At 38.5% G+C, this 24,337-nt stretch overlaps 5 protein-coding genes across 5 annotated transcripts in view; 2 read left to right on the top strand and 3 right to left on the bottom strand.

Annotated features, from left to right (window-relative positions):
* Window positions 1-24,337, top strand: part of LOC144646393 (ubiquitin-protein ligase E3B-like) — a 195,084-nt gene that overhangs the window by 82,556 nt on the left and 88,191 nt on the right. The gene's annotated exons all lie outside the window — the stretch shown is intronic.
* Window positions 60-24,246, bottom strand: LOC144646369 (uncharacterized). The gene is made up of 5 exons (XM_078505926.1): window positions 22,998-24,246; window positions 16,550-17,104; window positions 14,772-14,906; window positions 270-1,434; window positions 60-153 (listed from the first exon to the last, which is right to left on the bottom strand). Exons 1-4 carry the CDS (start codon window positions 24,181-24,183, stop codon window positions 389-391), a joined length of 2,922 nt encoding a protein of 973 aa, XP_078362052.1. The 5' UTR covers window positions 24,184-24,246; the 3' UTR covers window positions 60-153; window positions 270-388.
* Window positions 2,036-4,497, top strand: LOC144645822 (uncharacterized). Its single transcript, XM_078505361.1, has 3 exons — window positions 2,036-2,751; window positions 3,334-4,201; window positions 4,253-4,497. Exons 1-3 carry the CDS (start codon window positions 2,581-2,583, stop codon window positions 4,495-4,497), a joined length of 1,284 nt encoding a protein of 427 aa, XP_078361487.1. The 5' UTR covers window positions 2,036-2,580.
* LOC144645821 (uncharacterized) lies at window positions 6,120-10,224 on the bottom strand. The gene is made up of 3 exons (XM_078505360.1): window positions 9,939-10,224; window positions 7,178-9,178; window positions 6,120-6,785 (listed from the first exon to the last, which is right to left on the bottom strand). Exons 1-3 carry the CDS (start codon window positions 10,222-10,224, stop codon window positions 6,433-6,435), a joined length of 2,640 nt encoding a protein of 879 aa, XP_078361486.1. The 3' UTR covers window positions 6,120-6,432.
* LOC144645630 (uncharacterized) lies at window positions 11,004-13,222 on the bottom strand. Its single transcript, XM_078505193.1, has 5 exons — window positions 12,835-13,222; window positions 12,589-12,735; window positions 12,263-12,482; window positions 11,940-12,016; window positions 11,004-11,719 (listed from the first exon to the last, which is right to left on the bottom strand). The coding sequence occupies exons 1-5, from the start codon at window positions 12,923-12,925 to the stop codon at window positions 11,097-11,099; spliced, it is 1,158 nt and encodes a 385-aa protein (XP_078361319.1). The 5' UTR covers window positions 12,926-13,222; the 3' UTR covers window positions 11,004-11,096.

Below are 24,337 nucleotides of genomic sequence, written 5' to 3'. Positions count from 1 at the left end.
TTGTATATCTATACATGCATATTTATTATGAAATATTTAACTCAAGTTATGCTACGGAAATTCCATTCCTTAAGTCGTTAGACCTTAATTAATTCTGGTCAATATCTTTAAACACTAATCAAACGAAATCTGAAAGGCCATAACCAACATAGCCTGCGAGAGCAGACGCATTTCCGGCCGTCGCTTCTCTCCGCCGAAATTTTATTTTTCGGCGGAGAGAAGCGACGGCCGGAAATGCGTCTGCTCTCGCAGGCTATAACCAACAGTACTAGAATATAACTTTCTACCAATGATTGATTTGTATCTCAACATTAAAGACAGCCAGTAAAATATTATGGCCAAGTGAGTTTGAATAATTGAAGCATACTAGTAAAACAATATAAACAATTTAGGGTTTTACGGAAAACAAAAGGCCTAATAAAACTGCGAGACCAACTGTAGTAACTAGTTCAGGTCTTTCAAGCATTTCAGTACAGTACACCTTGAATGAATCCCACGTATTCTTCCAAAATTCGTCATGCTGTTCTTGGCTTAAAGGAATTAGGTCTGGGATCTGATCATCAGCTTCGGCTGCAATCGCAGCTTGCATCTCTGAACTGCAGGGAGCTTCTATGTTTACAGAACCGCTAGGAAACCTGCATCGATTCTTACTGATTCGGTACAAGTTTATTCTCGAGGAACTTTTCATCCGTCGGTAGCAGCTGATCCAGAAATCAGAAAGCCAGTTTTCACACGTAGGTAGACGAGGTTTCTTAGAAATTCCGACCGGGACTAGCGGAATTGCTTTGCGTATTGTGGAATCTAACTTGACCTCGCGATCGCTGGCGAGGAACTGGTCAATTTCGTCTTGCCAAAACTTGAGATCACGCAAAAAGTAGTCTTTCTGTTCTTCGTCGTCTTCTCCATCTGGGTCTTCGATCTTGTTGGCAAAAGTTAACGCTATTACTGCATTCTTCCATATCTCCGGTCCAAACTTTCGTGTAAGGGCACGGATGGCATTTTTATCATCTCCACGAAATCTCATGTCATCCATCTTGATACAGTAGAGCATAATATCGAGTCCTTTGTGTAATTTATTTCCCATATCTTCAAGGTAAAATTCTTCATCACACGTACCATCCTGCAGTCCAGGAGAATCCCACACAAGGACCTCGATACCATTAATAACGATGGGGTATGGGTTAACAGTGGGCGTTTCAGGTCCTTTCTGTTTACCTTCTTCAGCCACCCGTTTGCCAACAAGAGCATTCACAAGACGAGATTTGCCCACGCCAGTCCTCCCCGTAACTAGAATAGACAGATGTTTCTGGCCTTCCCTTGAAATCCACCTTGTAAATGCAGTTTTTAAATCAAGGTTGGTAAGTTCAAATTGTGAAGCCATTCTCGAATATTCACTTCTTTGATGTTCTGTACGAGGGCCGATCCATCTTCTTCCTGAAACGCGAAAAAGGAAACGTTTAGGCCTGGAACCACAGGGCACAGAGGAGTCAAGTTTGTCCGCAATTCAAAATCTCTACCGTGCAAAACGACCTTCAAAAGCTTTTCAAAGCGATCGTGGAATAAAGCCGTACGTGATATAGCGCCGTCATGCGATACTTGTTTACAGATCGTCTGGTCTGGTGATAATTCGTACCCTCATGCGACATCCGCAAAAAAAATCGTCGCCCTTCGGGCGACCATTGTCAGAATACGATATCACCAGACGATCTGCAAACAAGTATCGCATGACGCGTGACGGCGCTGTATCACGTAGGCTTAAACGATCGCTTTGAAGTCGTTTTGCACGGTAGAGATTTTGAATTGTGGACAAACTTGACTCCTCTGTGCCCTGTGCTGGAACTAGACTAATGGAGCTTGATCCCGTTGTCTCAGTGATTTTGGCATCCCCGTAATTTAGGCACCCCCGTCCCGAAATCCCCAGTGAATTTGGCATCCCCTCTGGGGATACCAAAATCACTAACAGCGTTGAATACATGCAGCAGACTGGGGCTGCCTCGTACCCAGACGCCTCTCTCTAGTTTGGGGACATGGGCGCGCAAGGGAGGAAGGGAAGGCGAAAGGAAGAGAGACGTCTGGCAGATTATGTTTTCAAGATGGCGGAGAGTTTAATGGCGGACGATTACGCAATTTTTAAAAATGAGTTTAGACCAGTTAATTTTGCGTTTTTAGAAAAAAAAATCGTTTGTCCTCATCCATCTTGTGAAGTGGAAGCTGTATTTTTTCAGAAAAACGGACTCCAACATCATTACAGGATTCGTCATCCTGAAACACGTTTCCAGCCTAAAATCGAACAAGCCGCTTTGGTTAAAATAAAAAAAGTTGCATGCCAAGGAAACAAGGAACGTCTTGGAAAAGCTTTTTGAGACCCGATCACGACAGGTCAGTAGTTCAATACATATTTATACATATTTATGAGAATATTCGTTTCGGTCTATGATTTTTGCATCCATAATTAATGAAGTTGAAGCTAAAATATTTCATTCACGTTTGTAGGTACCCAGCGACGAAACCATTTACTCGGTGGGAACGGCAAACGACAAGCTGCGAATTGTCGCAAAACGGCCACAGGAAGCTGCCAAGATGTTTGCCATGTATTTGCTGCACGCCGGTGTTTTATGTGAATACTCGAAAGGCAACAAACCGAATATTATCACAGTTTCCACCGCCAGTTTGTTAGTTGATTTTAAAGCTTGGTTCAGCAACAGACCGAAAGGCACAGTTATAATACTAGAGTCATGCTTTGTAAAGAAGGTAATGTTTAAATCAATTACATTTAGATTTTAATTTCACGAGATTTGTACATTTATGCTGTTTAATTAAATTGATCTGCTGAAAAATTATTCAGAACAAGCTATATGAGTGATGCTCGCTCTTCAGAAAGAGGTGTAATTCGTTTTATGATTTCGAAATTTTGTACCTAAATTTATCCTGTTTGGCAAAGGGTGTAATGGGATTAACTATTCTGTAATTATTTTTCAGAATTCAGTTACCCTTCTTTTACTTGAATGATAAAGGTCGGCACACACTAGGGGACTTGTTACATGGACTTGCTTCGGGGACCAGTCCCCTAGTGTGTACTAGTATTTTGTATCAAAATTCTTGTCTGCCGGTTTGATTTCTGGGACTAGTCGCAGGGATCAATAGTCCCATAAAATGGTCAATTTTCTAGTGTGTACACACTAAGGGATAAGTCCCTGTGAATATTCACTGTGATTAGTCCCCTAGTGTGTGTCTAGCTTAAAGCACTTTCGTCAGGAGTTCTCACATAAACTAGTCATGGCTGACATAAATAAATTATTAGATTAATTATTGCTTTGTTTACTTCATTTTAAGGTGATGGATAATTTTGTCACCCCTCTGGAAGAGCCCACAGTTGTAAACGAGTCACCTATGTCAATAAGCCAGACTGGAGATGTTGCCCTAGACACATTGAAAAATGTGTTTGGTCATAACAGTTTCCGTGGGAAACAACTGGATGTTGTAAATACAATTTTACAAGGACATGATTGTATAGCATTATTGCCAACTGGGGCTGGTAAAACCATATGCTATGCAGTTCCAGGAATTATTCTCCATGGAATTAGTATAGTCATTACACCCTTGATTGCCCTCATCCTTGATCAGGTGCAGAGACTGCGGGGAGCTGGAGTAAATGTTTCTTATCTCATCTCAAGCATGAAGGATGAGGAGAAGGAGGTTGTTCGACACAACCTTAGCATGCCCAACCCATCGTACAAGTTTCTTTTCACCACCCCTGAAACAATAACGACACCAAGTGTCAAAAGTTTAATTCAACTCATGTCTACCAATAAAACACTGGCCCAATTTGTAATTGATGAGGCCCACTGCATTGACTACTGGGGATTTAATTTCCGTCCCAGTTACTCCAGCCTGGGTATACTTAAAGATTATGATGTACCCATTGTTGCCCTGACAGCAACAGCCACTGACAGAACTGTGTCTGTCATAAGTCTACAGTTGCGGTTGCAAAACCCAATTATCATTGCCCAGTCGTTTTTAAGAAGCAACCTGAATTTCAGTGTGGTTTCCAAGAAGTCAACTGTAAAAGATGACATTGCCAATCTCATCAATGAGAACTTTTCAAACTGTTGTGGCATTATCTATTGCTCAGAACGGAAAGATACCATTGAAATGGCTTATACCTTAAACTCCAAAGGTGTTAATGCAACATATTTTCATGGTGCGTTGGATCCATTTGAGAAAAAGGAGACAAGTTCTGCATGACTAGAAGGACGAGCATTTGTAATGTGTGCAACATCTGCCTTTGGAATGGGAATTGACAAACCGAATGTCCGCTTTGTTTTCCACTTGACACTTCCCAAATCTCCTGTGGAGTACTACCAAGAAGCTGGCCGGGCTGGCCGAGATGGTGCTCAATCTACATGCACAATATTTTTTAAATTTGAAGACAGGGGCAAACAGCTAAGAATGATTTCTAGTTTTCTACCCTTGCTGATAACGAGCACAAAATTTTAGCACATGAAAGCCTCAATGCCATGTCTATGTACTGCATCAGTAACAACTGTCGAACCAAGCAGTTGCTTCAGTACTTTGGCGAAGCAGTTCTCGACTGCAACAATTGCGATGTTTGTCAGAGGGCGGATCACCAGGCAAGCAGGGATGCCTCCGAAGATGGCAAAAATGTGATTCAGTGTGTTCAGGGCATGTTGCACCTTGTCCCCAAGGTCACCTTCAAAGCCATTGCTCTTACGTTTGTTGGTTCACGCAGAAAGGAGGTGACAGCAAAGAAATTTAATCAGGTGGATAAATTTGGATCAGGCAAAGGGCGATTTTCATTCCAGTCTGCTTCAAAGTTCATTCAACTTCTTGTTGTCAGGAACATTTTAAAAGAAGAACTTCCAAGCTCGACCGAATCAACCAGCACTGCCACAATTGCAGTTGGTCCTGAAGCAAGGGCACTCTTAGAAGATGAAATTAGTGTAAATAGACTAGAGTGATGATTTGATTCAATTTGACGCTTTTCATAATTAGATTTTATATTGTGATGGTCTTTGGTAAATAATGACAAAAAACAAAGGACAGGAATTGGATTCTTCTAATGGCAATTTGAACCATAACATTCACTTAGTGTAGTTTATTCATAACTTGAACCTTCAAGTGAAATTGAAAATGATTCTATCTATAGGGAGGTCGAGTTATCCAGGGTAAAATTAGTAACAACCTGTAGCAGAATCAGAAAAGGATCAAGTTAGTTCCTGAGGGTATGAATTACAGGATTCTGTATTCTTTTACAGTCAGTCATCTTGCAAGAAATGATACGAAGTTGAATTGATTTGGAAAAACACATCTTTCCAAGGTTGTTTTGTTAAACTCACTATAGAGAGACAGTTTTCCCCAAGAGGAAAATGATGAATATGGAGAGAGACATAAAAACAAAACCATTTAGTAGCATTTTTTTTTTAAAATTGTGACCACTTCTTGAGTTTACAGAAAATTTGAAATTCATATTGCCAGGATTGGGTGATTTTCATTGAGCAACTGAAGTAGTGCTTAGAAAGGCTTTTACATGTAATGACTAGGATAACTTGCTACATTCCCCTTCCCAATATTTGTCTTTCATGTTATCACAAGGAGAATTTGGCAGTAGATTAACAGACACAAAGAGCCTGTGAGCCCTTGTTATAATTCTACCTCAGTCTTTTTGACATAATTTTATTACAACATCTTTGAGACACTTTGGTATTCATTGACTGTGTAATCAATTGATAATACAGAAAATAGGAAATTAATTTAGCACCTTTTACTTAAAACTGTAGGCTTTTTCAGCCAGTTGATGAAACCCACTAGTTTACTTGAAATAACCAAAACCAACACAAAAAACCTATTCCCATCATATCATTATTTTTGCTTTTACAAAAACCTCTTCTCGGCAAAATTAGTTATACACGTAAGCTAAAACCACAAGTCATGGTCATTTCTACAAGATACCTCATTCACCTTTAGTAGTTCCAGTATGAGAAGATGACAAATTGACCCCTATAAATTGTCTGAATTTCAATTATATTATAATACAGTACAATGTAATCCTGAATCTCTCTTTGCTTTTGTGGTGTTTCTGCTAAGTCAATATAAAAATGCTATGTACAGCTAAAAAAAAAAATTAGCAATGTCAGATCTAGTTAATGTCCATACTTCACCCACAGAAAAAGATTGGAGATTCAAAGGGGATTTATGGGGATTTCAAAAGCCTATAACTGGACATGTATGAAGCTTATTTAGCATATCCAGAGGGGTGGGGGGGGGGGGACTTGAGATACACCTGTATGTCTCTTCTGCGGGGAAGGTATGGATACTAATCAGATATTACTAGTTCAAACCGAATGGTACTGACTAACCAACAAAGATTGAATAAAGTCATCTATTACAGCTGAATATTTTCATGTTTTTTTTTTAAGGCAGTGACCTTCTCTCAGGAAAACATTCATACATCTTTTGGCCAAACTTCTGAACAATCTTTTCAGTACCCTTTTGATAAACATCTCTGAGGCTTTTTGTGATGCTTCCATCACGTTGCCCTTGCCAGTTGTACTTGTGGACTGATGTGTTGTCCTTTGTTGGTTGGAAAAATTTTTCCTTCAGGCAGAACCACATGCCTTTCAGCTGATCGGGCATTGCATCTTGTTCTTTGTGCTTGCTGGTCACATGCACATCGAAAGCTTCCTTGTCCGTGTAAGCTTTTCTCACCTGGCCAAACAATTGAACGTTTGCCATGAGTCGCTGACACATCTGTACACTGGTGTGACCTGTAATGTTATAAAACAACAACAATTGTTATTGTTTTAAACAATGATGCATTTGGGGTAAATCTGTTATTATATAAACAATAACTTTCAGTTGGTGCAAAAATGTGTACTGATATTTGTCACATCAACTGCTTTGGAAAAACTGATCTTTGTGGAACAAAAAATGCACTTTATGTTAAGCTGGGGGGGGGGGGGGCTGGGCATTTGAACTTAGCTGACCAACCAACCCCAGGGCATTTGTGGATGTTCAAAAGAGTTGCTAAACTTCAATAAAATGTTGTAGGAAAATCCATTAAAATGGTGAAAAGTCCCTATTATGGGCAAACAGTTGCTGTCAAATCCCCTGCCTATCAAACAATGTAAATCTACATATTTGTTATGCTGGGATTTACCTGACACATAATTCTTGAGCGGCTGCACTATGTAGGTCTCTACATACTCATCCAGGTCGATGTTGGCCCCCACGTTTCCTTTCATGCTTATGCTGCAGTTCTGTTGCATCATCTTTCTTACAGCTAAAGGCCATTTGGCAATGAAATTGACCACATGAACCAGAGATTCAGTCCAGTAGTTCTTCATGCGGAGTTGGCAAAATATGGGTAATAGAATAAACCATACAGTCTCTCTACTTACACCATTTCCATACTTGGTGGCACTGCAATAGAGATCTAGCAGTGGTGCATACAAGGTGATCAGTTCTGAATGGTAACGAAATGATTCATCCTCTGTTGTTCCATCATGCAGCCACTTCTTGAAGGCATCCAAAAGCACATCATTGTGTGATCCGCAGCGACGCAAGGATGCCTTTAGATCAGACTCTGAAGGGAAATAGCTTGACTTCTTAAATTCTTGAACAGCTGCAAGGCCATAAGCTATTCCCCCATCGCGTACTGCTTCTTTGATGCGACTCAAATTTTGTTCTTGAAATTTCTTTTTACCGAAGGCCTCCTGTGTAACTTTTGGCCGTTTCATGACAGTGTGAATGATGTAATGAAAACCTCCATTGCCCATCACTTTAAAACAAGTTTCACAAAGATATCCCTTAGTGTGCATGTCACCTGGAAACTCTGAACACCAACCATATGCTGACATGGAACGATTTCTGACACCCCTGCACACTTTATTTGTTCCATTGTCACCAATAATGATTGTTGGGCATGCTTTGCACATAGACCGATCAAAAGAAAAACCATCACTTTCACCTTCATCAACTTCCACTTCATCATCATCAGCCAAATTTTCACAAGCATGACCTCCCTCAAATCTTTGCCACAACAGGCTGTCTTCCACACTGTCAGGCTCACTTTCAAAAAATTTCACAATGTCATTCAGCTCCATTGCCTTGGCAATGTCAAGTGGACTTGGCATCTTTGCAAAAAGTGGGCCAGAGCTTAATGCAAAGTGTTCATGGAGAAGTTTCACCAACTTTTCATTTTTGTTCAGTACAGCCAAGGCGAGAGGTGAAGCACCACACCCTTCTAAACAGTTGACATCAAATCCAACATGTAATAATGTCCTTACCAATGTTTCATTGTTCTCTTCCACGGCAGCATGCATAATTGTTCTGCCAAAGTGGTCTGTAATAGACGTGTCCCATTCACAACGTTTTCCTTCCATCTCATGGAGGAATTGTTCAAAAGCAGAGGAATCTGAGTTGTGTACAGCCTTCCACATTTTCTTTACCACACTGTCATACATTTTGCCAAATTTGCTATCAAGTTTATCAAACATGTTTTTCTTGGATTTTGAAGCAGGCTCAGCACTTTCAACATTTCCACCATCCTCATCATCACCATCATTATCAATCTCATCACATTCTTTGTCTTGATCATCATCAGCAGCAGAAACAAGAAAGGATGAGTCTTCCTCATCAGAATCAGCCTGGTTTGACGCAGCACCTTCAATACTCTTTTCTCGGCTGTCAAGTTGCGACTTCAGCTCCTTCATCTCTAATTTGTGTTTTTCCAAAACTTTCAAAAATTCAAATCTGCCCCGAGCTTCTTTTAAGTCAAATTTTTTTGTGTTTTCATTGAATGGCAGGAAGCAAGTGTCATGATCGCAGCTGATACTTAATTCCTTACCAAACTCCTCTACAATGGATGCAGTCCCATTAATTGTAGAGTTATCTTCCAGGGACAGAGGCAGTATGACAACATCTGACTTATTTGTGTTTCCAGGTTCAACCATTTCAGGAACTTGAACTGCAAATTTATCCTTTTTCTTCTTCTGCTCATCCAAGTCTTGCTTGCCAAGCCATTCCACAAATTCCTGCTCAGTCATATCCTCAAAGTTTTTGCCGGACATTGGAATGTTGTTCAAGCCCATCTTTAGAAGTTTTAGGAAGAAGCAGTCCTGTGCATCGTTCCAGATCTTCATGTGATCCAGGTGGCTTTCTAGTTAAAGCAATAAAATAATATTGTATATATTTTTTAATAAATGATTAATATCATTAAGCAAAAAATTCACACTGGTTACTGGTTTTAGTTTTACAACACGTATATGTAACACTTTTTTTCTGCTATATATGAAGCTCTAAGATTTAAGTTGAATTAAAGTTTATGTATGACTTGTAAGCTCAATTGCATCATTGAATAATAAACAAAGATCAAATAAGCACATTTATGAAATTTAGCACAGAAAACTAGAGAAGTACATTTTATTGTTTCAAGGTCTAATAGATTGGATCTCAATATATGTAGTAACAAAAGGACAAAGCAACACAATTACTCTATACTGACAACTTATTCAATCTTTAAGGCCCAAGAGTGCCAACATCAAATATCTACTTACATTTTTACAGGGATGTAGCTAAGAAAGCACTAAGCTGGCTCATCAGCAAACCCAGCTGGCTTATATCTGGCTTTAGCAGCTCTAAAAGTTTACCTAATCATTATCATGTGAAATTTCAGCCAGATTTAAGTTCTCTCTTAGCTGGTGAAAGTAACCAGCAGCCATCCTTTAGCAACATCCCTGTTTTTAACTATATCAGTATATAAACAAGAGAATAGGTTATGAGAATTGATAAAATGATCACTTAAGATGAAATACTTTGATTGTTTACAAATTCTCCAACTAATACTAGAAAAACTTGTATGGAAATAAATAAAACAAATTTGTGTTTTAATACTGGGGCTGTAGGGGTAAAGATCTCACCTAATAACACATCTTCAGCTACCAATTCTTTAACAGGACGTTGTGGCTGAGTACAGGTCTCTTCTGTTTGGAAAAGGTCTTCTATCCCTTCCAAATTGGGTACAAGAGCTCCGCGTCCCGTGAAATTCCACATCTTTGGCCCAAGAGATTTGATGAGTCGGTCATGTCTGTGTTTTCCCCTGTACATGTTAATGTTATCCATCAACAGGATGACTGGTGTTTCCACAGGAAACTTGTTGTCGATGATTTTGGAAAAGTTGGTCAGCCTTTCATCAAGAAAATTCATGCTAATGGATAAGAAAAAAGAAAAGACAAATAGTTATATATTTGACAGCTACTTAAAATAAAATAAAAATTCTGATGTGAAAAACCTAATTTAATAACTAGTTACAATTAAGGTAAATTTGATTCAATGCCAATGTACTGTATTCACATTGAGCCCACCCTGGGAGCCCACAACAGTTTTAAGCAAAAAGGTAACAAAAGCAAATTAATTGAAATTACCACAAATATCTTCAATCTACAAAATGACAGTATTTTCTTTCTTAAGTTTCAGTTAAATCTAGTGATTTAACTTTCCAAGTGAAATGTTCATGTACTGTAGCACCCATTATTCAGATTTTTCACTTAAATCATTTTGCACTACTAGACTGTACTTGATTTCACAAGGATTGAAACACGTAACTCACTATGTTTTGCATTGAACAGAGCGTTTGCACATTCGTTTACACTAAGTACCATATTTGGAAAATCACGAGAAACATTTAACCAATCAAAATTACTAAATTTGGATTAAATTGGATGGCGTAATCTTGTTTTTAAACAAGCTAGCTTGGTTGAATTAAGTTAAATTTGGTTAAATTCTTCTTGAACTAGTCTGGAGAACTTCGCTTCAATACACTTAATGTATTTCTTTAGTTCCTGTAAGAAATTTACGGCGTTTAGGTCTAAATTAAAGCAACTCACCACAAAACCAAAAATTATGTTGCATGTGTCATTACGTGTATAAAGCATTCCCATACAAATTCTTTGTGTTTCCAAATATGGTACCTAGCAAAAGGAATATTCAATCGCTGTGTGTGCGTGTTACCGTTTCAACCCTTATGGGTTTCTGGTAACTAAAGATAACATTATATTGTGTTAATTATGAGCAACAACTTACATGGTATCCCAGTGAAGAGAAAGACCAATTGCATTCAACATATTGATAAATTGTTTGCCTCCTCCATAACTGATGCACAGCAAGCCAAACAGGAGTGGAAATTCGGAAGAAGTTTTAGATGACCTTATATTCAACAGGGCAGCTAGGGCATGTGATGCACATTTGAACTTGTATTTGTTCGTTTTCATAACATTTCTCTCAGGCTTCGAACTGCCAACCAAACTGTCCAGGATGCTGTTGATTAATGGGCAGTGGTCCTGAATATTTTCTACAAAACCATTAATCCTGTCTGGTGTTATGAGATCATGCCTTGAGGCAATGTCACCACTTCTAAAATTCTCTGCACCATGGGAGGTAAGGTGATGGATCTCCTCTTGCAAATGCCGCTTTTGCTGGTCATCTAGAACATCAGTTGCTCTCTCATTGAGCCTTTTGATCTCTTTCTCGTACAATGTTATTAATCCACCCACATAACGATCTCTTTCACAAGCTTCTTTGGCATACTGGGTTACCAATGACAATAGATCGCTCTCCTGCAGACCTTCAATCAGTTGTAGCCATATCTGTCTCATTACCTCTTCGCTCGCCTGGATCTGCCTTTTCATTGCTATTATCTCATCTGGAAGGGAAAAAAAAAGAAAAAAATTTATTAATCAAACAAAGTCAACCTCTAGAGAATTTTACATGTGGATCTGTTGAGCTGTTATGCTGGTTTGAAATTGTTTAAATCAACACTAAATTCAAATTTTGAACATATGATTAAAACACTTGTAATATAATGATATATCAGTGATGTAATATTATTTTGCACAACAGTCAAGAGCTTGAATCATATTTACCTGGATCATCATCAAGGGTCATTGTGTATCCCAAAGAATCGAACCTTGTTTTAACTGAAACATTGACATATTTATATCTTTTCTACATTAAGGAATATAACATGAGTAAAAAACTATAATAATTTAAACAAAAACTACAAATGTATATCTATGATACTAACTGGTGTAAGTGCCTCTATGCAGGGTCATTGAGTATGTTAAACTTTAACTTTTCATGAAAATATCCTAATTGATTTAAACAGTCTGTGTTCATGAATTGACTACTATAAAGGCCATAATTTCTAATAGATAGGTACTAGACTATCTTTAAAAGAAAAGGATACGTCCGACACCCTTTTTTCCTTATTCTTCTCAAATTGGAGCTTGGAAACACAGCTTTTACAGCTCTTGATAAGAGGCTCTTGTCTCCCTCAGTGAGATCAAGATAGTCCAACAGCACAGCTTGGTCAGTACTGGACCCTTCTTTCTCTTCAAACCCTTCTGTAATCCGCAAATATAAGTCATCATGTCTTGAACTTATCTCTCGAGAATTAAGAGACCTCTCTGAAAAAGAAAAACTTATGTAAGCTGAACGAAGAAACAGTAATTCATGTATTCTAATTCTTTATAAGAACATCCGCCTTATAAATAAAAAAATTACTACATGTACCTATCTGCCTTCTTTTTGTGGTTGGTAAGCTCTGAGATTTCGATCTAGGTGTAAGGTCATGCTTCTGTGTTAAATCGGAAAGGCGTCTTGAGCAAGAAGGTCTCGCTTCTTTCACAGGAGTACTTGTCAATTGTTCGGTGGATTTACCTTTAAGAGAAAGAAAATATATGTAATAAACAATACTTCGTGCTGTGTTAAGCCATATTTTACAACAGGCAGCACATTTTACATAAAATTAAGACTTACCTGATATCGTCAATTCGTCAAATGATTCTTCGAGTACTTCAAGTTCGTATGAATCTTCACACATATCATCTTCGACTTCGGTGGCAGCCATAAGTGCCGAATTATCACGTATAACGAAGCATTGATCGATCTATATATATCAATCACATCGTATTCTTGGATAAACTAGTGGAATTGTACACTTTTAAGGCTCAAAAACGTCGAAAAAAGAGGATGCCAAGAAAACGACAAAATTGCCAAGAAATCGACACGTTTTCTCGCAGGCGTCTCGCTCCCTTTCCTTCTCCTTCCCGTGGTCCCTCGCGCTTCGCGCTCGGCACCAGTCACTCGCGCTTCGCGCTCGCTTTGTTCTTTGTCGGAGAAAGAAAATCGAGGCGCCTGAGGAGGAGGCAGAGACTGGGGCAAGTGAAACCCAACCACATACAACCACAACTCCACTCCACTTTGTCTTCAGAAATTTAATCGTTCTTAGCAAACGATATTAACGTCTTTGCAAATATTCGAAAGCAAACAAACCGTTTGATTCAAGTCGGCGCAGTTATTCTTAAAACCGAATCACGGGCCGAAATCCCTTGTACCGTAACACGCGCATGGTGCTTATCCCTTGAGAGTTAACAAAAATTCAGTGCCCTCATTGTCCACAACTCGTATTATTTTACTTTAACAAGCAAATTAGTTGAAATTAAATTACTCGCATTTGGTTTGGACGGTTTGGTAATGTATTTAAAGGGCAAATGAACCCTAATTTCGATTTTTTTTAATTGCAACCAAAATGCTAATTAAGTTTCAAAGTACAGGGTCGGCCAGGAGGCGGGGGGGGGGGGGGGGTAAGTAGTATACCAGTATACCTGAAAAACATGTACTCAGTATACCCTAAATTTCCCTTTGGAAAAACACAGTACACTTTATACCCATAAAGGCACAATTCTAGTGTAAAAATACTGTATACCTAGTTTAAAATGCCCCTGTATACCGTATACCTAAAACCCCTGGCCGACCCTGAAAGTAATTGGAATTTGCACTGCAGAGATATTTCAAGTTAAAAAATGCTTATTTTTGGCCTGTATAATCGTAGAACGCTCGGGAAAATTGTCGGAAATTGTCGTAAACTCCAACAATTTTCATACATAACGTCCCCAGCGAGGTTGCAACATGGAACAAAGGATTTTGCACCCCCGGGGGGGGTACTCCCTATAATGGCCTATACGGGGAGGCTCCGCCCGAAAGGGGTACCTTTTTAAGGCTCCAAGTATATAAAAGGGTAGGGATTTCACAAATTTAGGTATATGAAAGGGTATGGAAATCTGCGATAATGATATTTTAAAAGGCCGTTACATTAAATATTTCGAGCAGACGCAAATTTTGGCTTGTATCGTCTTAATTTATTAAGCGCTACATAAAAAATGACAAGAAAACTTTCCGTCTTTGGTAAATGTGATGTCGTGTAGGTATATGAAAGGGGTGCCTTTTTGCAATAAAAGGTATACAAAAGGGGTACCTTTTCTATCAAAATAGTATATAAAAGGGTAAGGGGTTGGATCTCCGGGCGGAGCCTCCCCCGTACAAAACTTTTTCGAGTACCCCCCCGGGTTTGCACCGGTTAAAGATGGCTTAGAACTAACTAAAGTATTTGTTATGATCATTAGCACTTTTAGTTCGTTGATATGGCTTGTCAAGCATGCATAACAAGAATTTCAATTTGTTGGTTCAATGTTCTCACCAAATATTAATTAGCCTACTGGCATGCACGTGCATGTGCACTTCGATTTCAAAGCAATCAAAAACACCGATAAATTTATGACATCAAAAAACTCAGAGCTTGTTCCATACCTTCCATTCCAGTGTACGATTATTGTGGAAACGTTTTTGTGGAGCCTTCCGTTGCTTAAAAATGGCAAAACAAAGAATGACCTTGTATTTAAGTGTATAAATTATACCTTTGTCATCTGATGGAAAAGAATCTTCATCTGTTTCTGTTGGTGAACTACCCTCGTGAACTGTTCCTGTTAACATCTTTTCTTTAGTGAAATGGGTTGGTTTTTCCCCAAGTGCAGCTTCTCTTTCACATTGATCTTTTAAAGACAAAAAGGCACTGTCTATCAAGTCGACCATCATGATGTTACTTACATGTACATGGCATCAAAATAATAGAACAAAAAAGATATTACAGAAATGAAGAAGCATTCTCAAGTCGACTAACATGTGCTCAAAAAATAATGCTTTTTCATTTATTTCATTTGACCTAGGTAACCATTCCACTTATCAAAAAGACATTATTTGTAAAGCAGTGAATGACAAAAAATCCTGAGTTTATTAAGAAGCTGATTAGATTTTGTGAAAACCACAGTTTCAGGTGGTTTGATATAAACTCATTTACACATATATGTACCTTCATCATCTGATACTGAGTCTACTGCTACACTTTTGCATTGATCTTTAACTCTATTCAGACCAGGCTTTTTTGGATCTTTTCTGACCGGGGTCAGAATATTTAAGCAATCACAATGAAACTTACAGGATATATAGTATGCCCGAAAATCTAACTTTTGGTATACGTCACGTGGGATAAAGACGCCACATCACGTGACAATTACATCATAATGTCAAAGCAGCCGCCATCTTGGATTTCAAAATTTTTCCAAAACGTCAGAAACGGCCGAAAATTACTGCAAAGTACTCAAAATCAATAAAACTGTTCTTAAAATCCGTAAAATGGTGAAAACAATTGCATTAAAGTTAATTTCATTAATAGAAACACGAAATTTACAAATTTGGGAAAACATGCCTGTCAAAATGCCGTTGCCATGGTGACGTCAAGTTCCTGACACAGCAACCTATCATATCAAATTGTTCCCAGATAAATTTTAGATAAAGTCGTTTGACAGCGTTTGGCTGAATTTTAAAAAAGTTATTAGCGTTCAAAGTCAGCGCGGGCACTCCCCCCCCCCCCCGGTCTGGATAGGGTTAAAGATCAAGATAGACTAGTGCATTGGCCATTATGATATAATGAGATATAGATATACACAGGTTTAATTAATTTAAATATCAATATAAATATAAAGAGAATTAAAACCCCAAAAGTGACTTTTTGTCTTGCATTCATCATAACTTCAAAAGTTCTACCATGCATATACGTTTATGTCAAATGTTTGCACGAAAAGTAATCCACAAAAAAAAAGAATAAGTTTCTGTTTCTTGGATTTTTGGGGAGCCAACTAATTCCAAAGGGGTTCATGAAAAACAAGAAATTCTTAAAGGGTGAGACGGGGGCAAAATGGTGATGGAATTCTGAGGGCATGGAAAGAGCATTTTGGAAATTCCTTAGGGGGGTATATATATTGATGCCACTAGTTAACAACTATTTACAGAAGTGGAGGTGGCTAGTGGTGGATATTAACTGAGCCGCGGAGCAGCTCGGTCAATATTGACCACTAGCCACCAACACTGAGGTGAATAGTTGTTTTAGTGTAATTATACTCAAAGTAAGATAATATAGCCCGAAAGGGTGACTTTTGACTCGTTTATTCCGTTAACGAGTACAGTTTTCGCGCTTGGTTGCTTAAAGGTGAATAGCAAAGGATATCCAGAGCATGAGTCGCCAATCAGCGTGCACCAAAAACGCTATCCACTATTTGAGTTTAGGTGGATATTTACTGGAATCAACTATTTATTGCTCATCATGAGAATTTTTAATTAATATAAATTTAAGACTAACCTCTTGCTAGATTTTTTTCAAAGAACACTTTGCATGCTTTATACTCTTCTTCCAAGATTGTTGTTTTAAGCTTTAACTCTGCAAGGCTACATTCCCTCAATATCTCTTCTGTCACGAAACATCTTTGCACAACTTCACCAAGATGGCCAGATAAATAATCTTGCCACAGTTCCTCCAGGATCTGGAGTGAATCACACTTAACTGTTATCAGCAAACTTCCTATTTTAACACCACTAATAATGACTCGCAATTTTTCCATATATGCCAAAAAATTATTATGGTCTTCTATGCACCTTGGTGGTGTAGTCTGCAGGTAGTTTGAAGCAATTAAACGAAAGAGTTCTTCTTCAGTCGGAATGAGATTAATAGTTTTTTGGAGAACTTCAGCCCCAGTAGACAAAGGATGGGCGTGTCCTGATGACACAGGTACCGCAGACGTCTCTTGGTGCCCAAGTTCTGGAGATCCTTCTGGTTCTGTTGCAGGAGTTCTTTCCTGTATATTGTGCTCTGCAGGTTTCATCATGATGGTTTCTACATCAATCTTTATTTTCAAAGCTGTTGATTTGAAACAATTTTAGAAATCCACATTAGTTTAAAACTGTTATTTAATTACCTAGTACATGACATTAATTTTCAATCTAGGGAGGAAGATACCATGGCAGGGGGGGGGGGGAGGGACAGCCTGTAGACTTATTCTCTTGATCAATGCCATTGATCCCCGAACAAGGTTCTGATATCTGATCCAGATAATTTTTTGGTTAGATTGCTGATCATTGACAACTTTGCAATAAATATTAACACATCACTGTTGACACCTCAATACCACAGATTAGGATTAAATGAAATATCACAATAACGGCTTAAAACTATAGAAGAACTCAAAATAAACACAGAAAGGCCGAAAAGGGGTATGGCTGGGCAAAATTCGAGAAGATTAAAACGGATTGCGTTCTGGTAAACTTGAAAATCGTCAGCCCGACCTTTTTTAAATTTACCTCAATTTGTATGAAAGTTAGCCTGAATTTCAGACATCCCTCTGTGCTCGCCTGCTTGCCAGAAGGGACGTCTGAACACATTTGAGCCTAATGCCGTCCGGTGACGTCACTACCCGAAAACCGGGTAGTGATTTTGATTGGTTGATTTTAAAATTATTTGCATAATTATGTGAAATTATGACTGACTTTTACCACGCGAGGATTGTAATTTGAAAACGTTTGGAAAGAGTTCGAAGGAGTTTCCTTCCCAGAAATGAATTTATTAGTCATTTACCTTGAGTTTATTACTTTATTAGTTTACCTACGGATGAAGAATAGTAATGGAAATCGGTAGGTTTTAAGTTGGCGGCATTCGTCGCTTCGACATGCAGTGTTTTGCCAAATTTATATATGTATTCTTGTTTTGTCAACAAAGCCGCTCGACGCTTATGTCCTGCAGCCTCGATGAGCCAGTGATTTCTTAACTCACTGCCCATAGTCAACTAGGATATTTTTGTATTGAATTTTGTTTCTTGATGCCTCAGTAACCGTCTAAATTGATTCATTTAAGTACTCACGAGTGTGTTGTATTTGTTCGCTGCGTAACATATTATATTTTGATCGCTAGATAAGCTTCAGTTCAGATTAAATTGGTTCCGTAAAAGAATATAGCCTGCAGTCGATTAAAATCTTATTCATTTGTCTCAAGTTTTCAATAGTTTACTATTAAAACAATTTTATACCCTGTAATCCTTTATTGAAGCGATTTTTCTTTCACAATTTCATGGCCTCGACAGAAACTTTTCCGCATGAATTACAACCAAAGTGTAGTGACGTCACCGGACGGCATTAGGCTCAAATGTGTTCAGACGTCCCTTCTGGCAAGCAGGCGAGCACAGAGGGATGTCTGAAATTCAGGCTATATGAAAGTGTCATACACAATGCTTGAAAATCATCCTTGTTTGCTATGTGGCTGTAATTTTGCCAATAAAAGACTTTTGCTCTGCCAATTAATTTGTTCAGTTTAGAGCTCTTAATTAACGAAAATAAATAGAATTACTTAAAATACCGTGACCTAGCCCCCTTTAAAAGCAATTAAAGCAAAAGCTTTCCCTGCAATGTGTGGTTTGTTTCCATCTTTTTATTTTTCAATACATGTAATGTATATTAATCACATGTACATTATTTAATGGCGGCCTTTTATCGACTAAATAACGAATGACTACACATCAATGTTATGTTGCATACATAGATGTTGTGTGAACTAAAAGATGTTCGATACAACTAAAAGATGTTCGATACAACTAAAAGATATTTGATACAACTAAAAGATGTTCGTTACAACTAAAAGACACAAAGTATTTGATACAATTAAAAGATGTTTGTTACAACTAAAAGATATTTGATCCCTTAAAAGATGTTTGTTTCAAATAAAAGATGAGGAAGCGGAAATGAATTTTGAAAACAGGAAGTGACATTTTACCCAGGTTTCCTGCGATCCAACGCACATACAAAATGGCTTTTGGTGGAGCTGCGATATGGCTGCCAGATACAGAAAGGTTTTTTCCATTTTATTTAAACAGGCTAATAACAAGTGCACAGCAACAACGAAACACCAAAGCCACTCAATTCGATTCTTCGAAGTTCTTCATTCGTAGACTGGACATACACACAGGGAGCTTAATCACTACTAGATATATATCCTAGGAAAGCTGTGAAGTCACTTTGAGAGAATCTCCGAAGTCGGTCGGTAACAAACATTTTTTAGTTGTATCAAATACTTTTATCTTTTAGTTGTAACGAACATCTTTTAGTTGTATCAAATATCTTTTAGTTGTATCGAACATCTTTTAGTTGTATCAAAAATCTTTTAGTTCACACAACATCGATGTATGCAACATAACATTGATGTATAGTCATTCGTTATTTAGTCCGTAAAAGGCCCCCATATTCTTTATAAAACAAGAGGACTTGATCTCATACTTGATCTTTGGCATTTTTTCTTTTTTTATCAAGACCTGTGTGATCAAGGTAAGGGGTTGATATAAGTCGGTAACCTGGTATGCCGTTTACCTTGGCATAAATGTACAGTCAAGTACATGTATGCACCTTCAGCATGGGATACATGGAATACACCCTGGCTGATATTACAGAGCACGGTTTTATCAGATTTCACTACTCTGGTTATCAAGCAGGTAGCCTGGAGTAGTGCGTGGCAGGCAGTCAAAAGGGAAGGAAGAGGGAAAAACGAGAAGCATGAAGCATGATCCGAGGGGAAAGGAGGGAAATGCCTGCTAGGATGCTATTGTTTTGCCATTCCATTTGCTTATTAAGTATGCAAAACGCTGAAAGGGGGGGTCAGTTCTTAAAATGTTTGTGCTGGAAGGACAAGGACTGAACTTTTCCATGAGGATTACTTGCATTTAATAGTTGGGAGTCTGGGCCTGGCTGTTTGGTAAATAAGGTTGTAAGATGTGTCGCATCTCATCATGGATGACATCTTTGTCTGGCTTCACCAGAGACTACTGTTCAGTGGCATTATAACCAGAGGAGATGCAAAATTTCTAGCTTTGGCTCTTCTCACAACCAACAGAGGAAAACAATTAGATAGGTTGTGTGTAAAGACTTCGAAACTGTGTTGTTTTCAATGTGGTTTTGAGGTCATGTAACTGTGTTAATTGGAAACCACATCTGTGAAAAAGATGCCTGATGAGATGATGCTTACATGTAAGTACTTAAATGACATGTCACTGACTAATCAGAGCAATTGATTAAGCTGACCAATCAGGATTTTTATGTTAATCTGATGGACATAAAAAATTCAAAGAAAACAATATCATCCTTGCAGGCGTTTTCCAACTTCCACTTTCAATCGCACCTCATGCTTCTTCTTTTCCCCTGCCACGCAGGCTTACAAGTAGTAGCCTGCCTCGCAGACGAACTAAAACCCTGGTATAGTCCGTCTGCGCAATGGAGCCAAAAAGCTTGTTCTGATATCCCACAGGTTTGCTAGGATCTGTGTATTTATTTCCGATTGGCTAGTTTCATATTACTTTCATATTAACTGTTTGACATACCGTAAAAACTCGTGTATAAGCCGCACTTTTTTGCTGAAATTTTGGGCTCAAAATCGTGGGTGCGGCTTATCTACAAGACAATTGCTTTTGAGGGGTGTACCTAGGCTGGGGTCAGAAAAAGCACTAAAAACATTGAGTAAATAATATTTAACATCTTGAAACCTGCTGCTGTCGATCTGGGCCCTATAAAAGCAGCCGTTAATTCCTCAGTCACGAATTGTTCGTCAGTTGTTCTTTTAACCCTTTGGAGCCCAAATTAATTTTTGTGAAATTCTTCAATTTTGGATGAGTCTTATAAAAATTGCTCTATCTTCAGTTACATCTGTCATTTTAAAGCCAAATTTGGATATGTGATAGACAAGACATAGGGCTATCTGTCAATCAACATATTTATTAATAAGTTACTTATTAATGATGTCTAACATGTGGTTGAGCATTAAGTTAGTGTCACGCAACATGTTGACTTCAATGCTTTTCAGTGTGCTACACTCTTGATTTAGCCATGAAAATTACTGAACATGTCTAGATTAATAGGCAATTTATTGAATATTATTTTGATATCACATTTGCTACCTTTGACTCTTTCAAAGCTACATTAGGCCCCTAAAAACATAGTAGTTGAGTGTCACGCAAAATAACTAAAAGCAACTTTTCGTACGAAAATGTTTTTGCTGTTGCACTCTATCGTGTCCTTTTCTCCCTAGCAACAAAAACAAATGTTTCGTAGCCTTCCTAGATCAGAAACACCTTCATTGCACTCATAATCTTCAATATTATTGTCATGAAGGTTTAGTTCCTCTTGTTCTTCAACAAAATTATTATCCTCGGAGGAATAACTTCATTATTTTCATCCTCGGTGTCACTTTGTAAGCCTTCGACATCAGAATTCAACCATCGTCGGGTAGGTCAACGTTTTCGTCGAGATAATCGTGAATCATCCTCCAAAGTAAAACTTCCCCTACCTTCAAATATGTCGGGCTAAGTCAAGGAAAACTTGTTCTCTTCATAACAATCGAAAATTTTACCAAAATTCTGCAGAAACTCGCTAAAAACAGCACAAAATGGCGGAGAATTATACTGCCAGGCGTTGCAATGCAGGGGGAGACTGGAAACTAAAAAGCGGGAGTCCGCTGAGCGAAATTGCGAGGTGTGCTTTGATGTCCGATATATCGGACACTGGGCTTCAAAGGGTTAAAGGATTTATTTGCACCTCTTTTGAGCAGCAAAACTTGAGCTGACATGGAATCTTCATTCCTCCACAAAACTTCCTATTTGCTAAACTCCCATTGAGCAGCAAGTTTTTATGGTTAGAAATCGAACTTACTTTTCCATGTTGTTTACAGGACAGATCACCGATCGAACGCGACAAACGTGACTCGACCCCAGACTTCTCTCTTTAAGTGACTGTGTGGTTACTAAGCAAACGTTTTGCATCGTTCTCTATCTGTTGTGCTCGTCATTTCCAGTCAAATTTGATTGTTTTCCACATTGGACTTTAGCAATAAAGACAATATATCGTCAAAGGAGCATCCTTTTTAAAAGGTATTGGGATTTCAAGTTTTCAAGTTTTTATTTTTTTCTCAAAATCAAGCTTTAAAGTTGGGGGTGCGGCTTATCTATGAGTGCGGCTTATACACGAGTCTTTACGGTACTTGCCTAAATCAAGAGTCTGAGATCTTTAAACTGCAATCAATCAAAAGATTGTATATCTGCAGCCAGATACTGTGTTGCAAAGAAAAAATGACAAGGACAAATAGTGTTTAATCTACATTTGTAAGAATTTTTTTTTCTACTATATAAATGGACAACGTTTTGAAATGCAGACAGATTTAATTTTCCAGGATAAGTATTTAAAGATGTTATTGTTATTATCAATCGGAGGTACTGGAAAATCAAAGATTTGCCATGGCCTGTTGGCAATTCACAAATGCATTGTGACCTCCAAGAAATTCCTGCAGCAAGCTTCCTGTTTATTTTAAAGATGATCAATTTTAACTGCTTTTTTTACAGCTTTGAACGAAGTCTGCACAACAGTCAAGGTGCATGCGTTCGCTAGCAGTTTCCTTCGCTTGCTTTGTGCGCATCGAGAGGAATTGACTGTTACGCAGGGTACTTTGAACGTTCTTTGCACGGGAAAAACAAAGAAAGACTATCTACTTGACTGTAAAACAAAAGTGCGTTAGAAAGTATTGACCGTATTATATGAAACTAGCCAATCAGAAATAAATACACAGATCATTTCCAAACCTGCAGCTGGGATATCAGAACAAGCTTTTCGGCTCCATTGCGCAGACGGACTATATCGAGGTTTTGTGGCATGTCTGACTACAACACAGGCTAACAAGGTGTCTAGCTAGATAAATTTAATAATGGGGCAAAAAGGTTAAACAAACCTACCATTTTGATTTAGGCCTTCCACTAACTCATGAAACATCCTTTTAAATCTCTCGCATTCATTACTCCAAGAGTAAGTTTTAGTGTAGTTCTCTCTGAGTATCTTGGCATTGTTTTGTCTCTCTTCAGGACTTTGCTTGGACAGTTGCTGGATCCTCTGTGCCCACTCCCTAGCATCATCTGATTCAACAACAACAGATTTTCCACCTTCAACTTCTTGCAAGGCCTCTGCTATTCCTGATTCGCCAGCAACAAGAACAGGAATACCAGCAGAAATGGCTTCCAGGGCGACTAACCCAAACCCTTCGGTGCGTGACGGAAGCACAACCATGTCAGACTCATGAAACATCATCTTAAGTTCATCTTGTTCACTGCAATAACTGCGGATTGTTATTTGGTTGCGGCTTATGGATGTGTTGTTAAGAAACCACTGTTCAATCTTTCGGTGTACACCAGAAGATGAGCCAACAAATGTTAGTTCAAACATCTTGTCAAGGGATCCAATGGCATTTGCAATAATATCATAACCTTTAAGGGTAAGATCTTCAAAGCTTGCTCGACCAAACATAAAGACATTGAACTTCTTTACCACTAATCTGTCTTTGACCAGTTGTGATGCATAGGAAAACTTTTCAATAATCCCAGGAGTGATGATCTCCACTTTAACATTTAGAAGACTTCTACTGTACTTCTGTTGTAGTCGTGAACCCACAGCAACAACTAAATCTGCTGCTTTACACAGCTCAATTTCACTTTTATGTTTCTTCTCATTTTCTTCGATTGTATCGAGTGAAGCACTTTGTGTTTCCTTGTACTTTCCAAGGTCTTCACAAAACACATGAACAAAATGCACCCACTTGCACTTTGCAGCTTGGACAATGAAATAAGCAGGAGTCCCAAATTTTCTTCCATGTCCGATCACAATGTCAGGATTTGGAAGTTCCGGTGGTGGAATTTTCAACCAATCTATTGGATCGGTTGATCCAGGAATAGTTCGAGCAGTGATTATATTCACTCCATGCTGTTTGGCATCTTCTCTGCTGAGCTCATCGCTTTGCGAGACGTAACAGTGAACTTTGATGCTGTCTGTCGCTGTTTTTGCCAAATTAACAGCAAATTCTCTGTTGAAAGTGGACAGACCACCCTTTGAAGACTTCCACTCGTCGCATAGAAACATAACATTGATCATACGCTCCGGATCTTTCTGCTCTTCGACGCTGCTTGCTGCATTCGACGTTTGCCCGCGCCCGCACGCCATTTTAAAACTAGTAAGCTTTTCAAAATTCACTAGTTTATGAATTATACTTGAAAGAGCAGCTTCCTCGTTCTATCCAGACCTACAT

The sequence above is a fragment of the Oculina patagonica genome, chromosome 3 (assembly GCF_052425735.1).
Source record: "Oculina patagonica isolate OP01 chromosome 3, crgOcupat, whole genome shotgun sequence".
Taxonomy (NCBI): Eukaryota; Metazoa; Cnidaria; class Anthozoa; order Scleractinia; family Oculinidae; genus Oculina; species Oculina patagonica.
The sequence above is the reverse complement of the archived record's forward strand: the minus strand, read 5'-3'. Positions and strand labels throughout refer to the sequence as shown.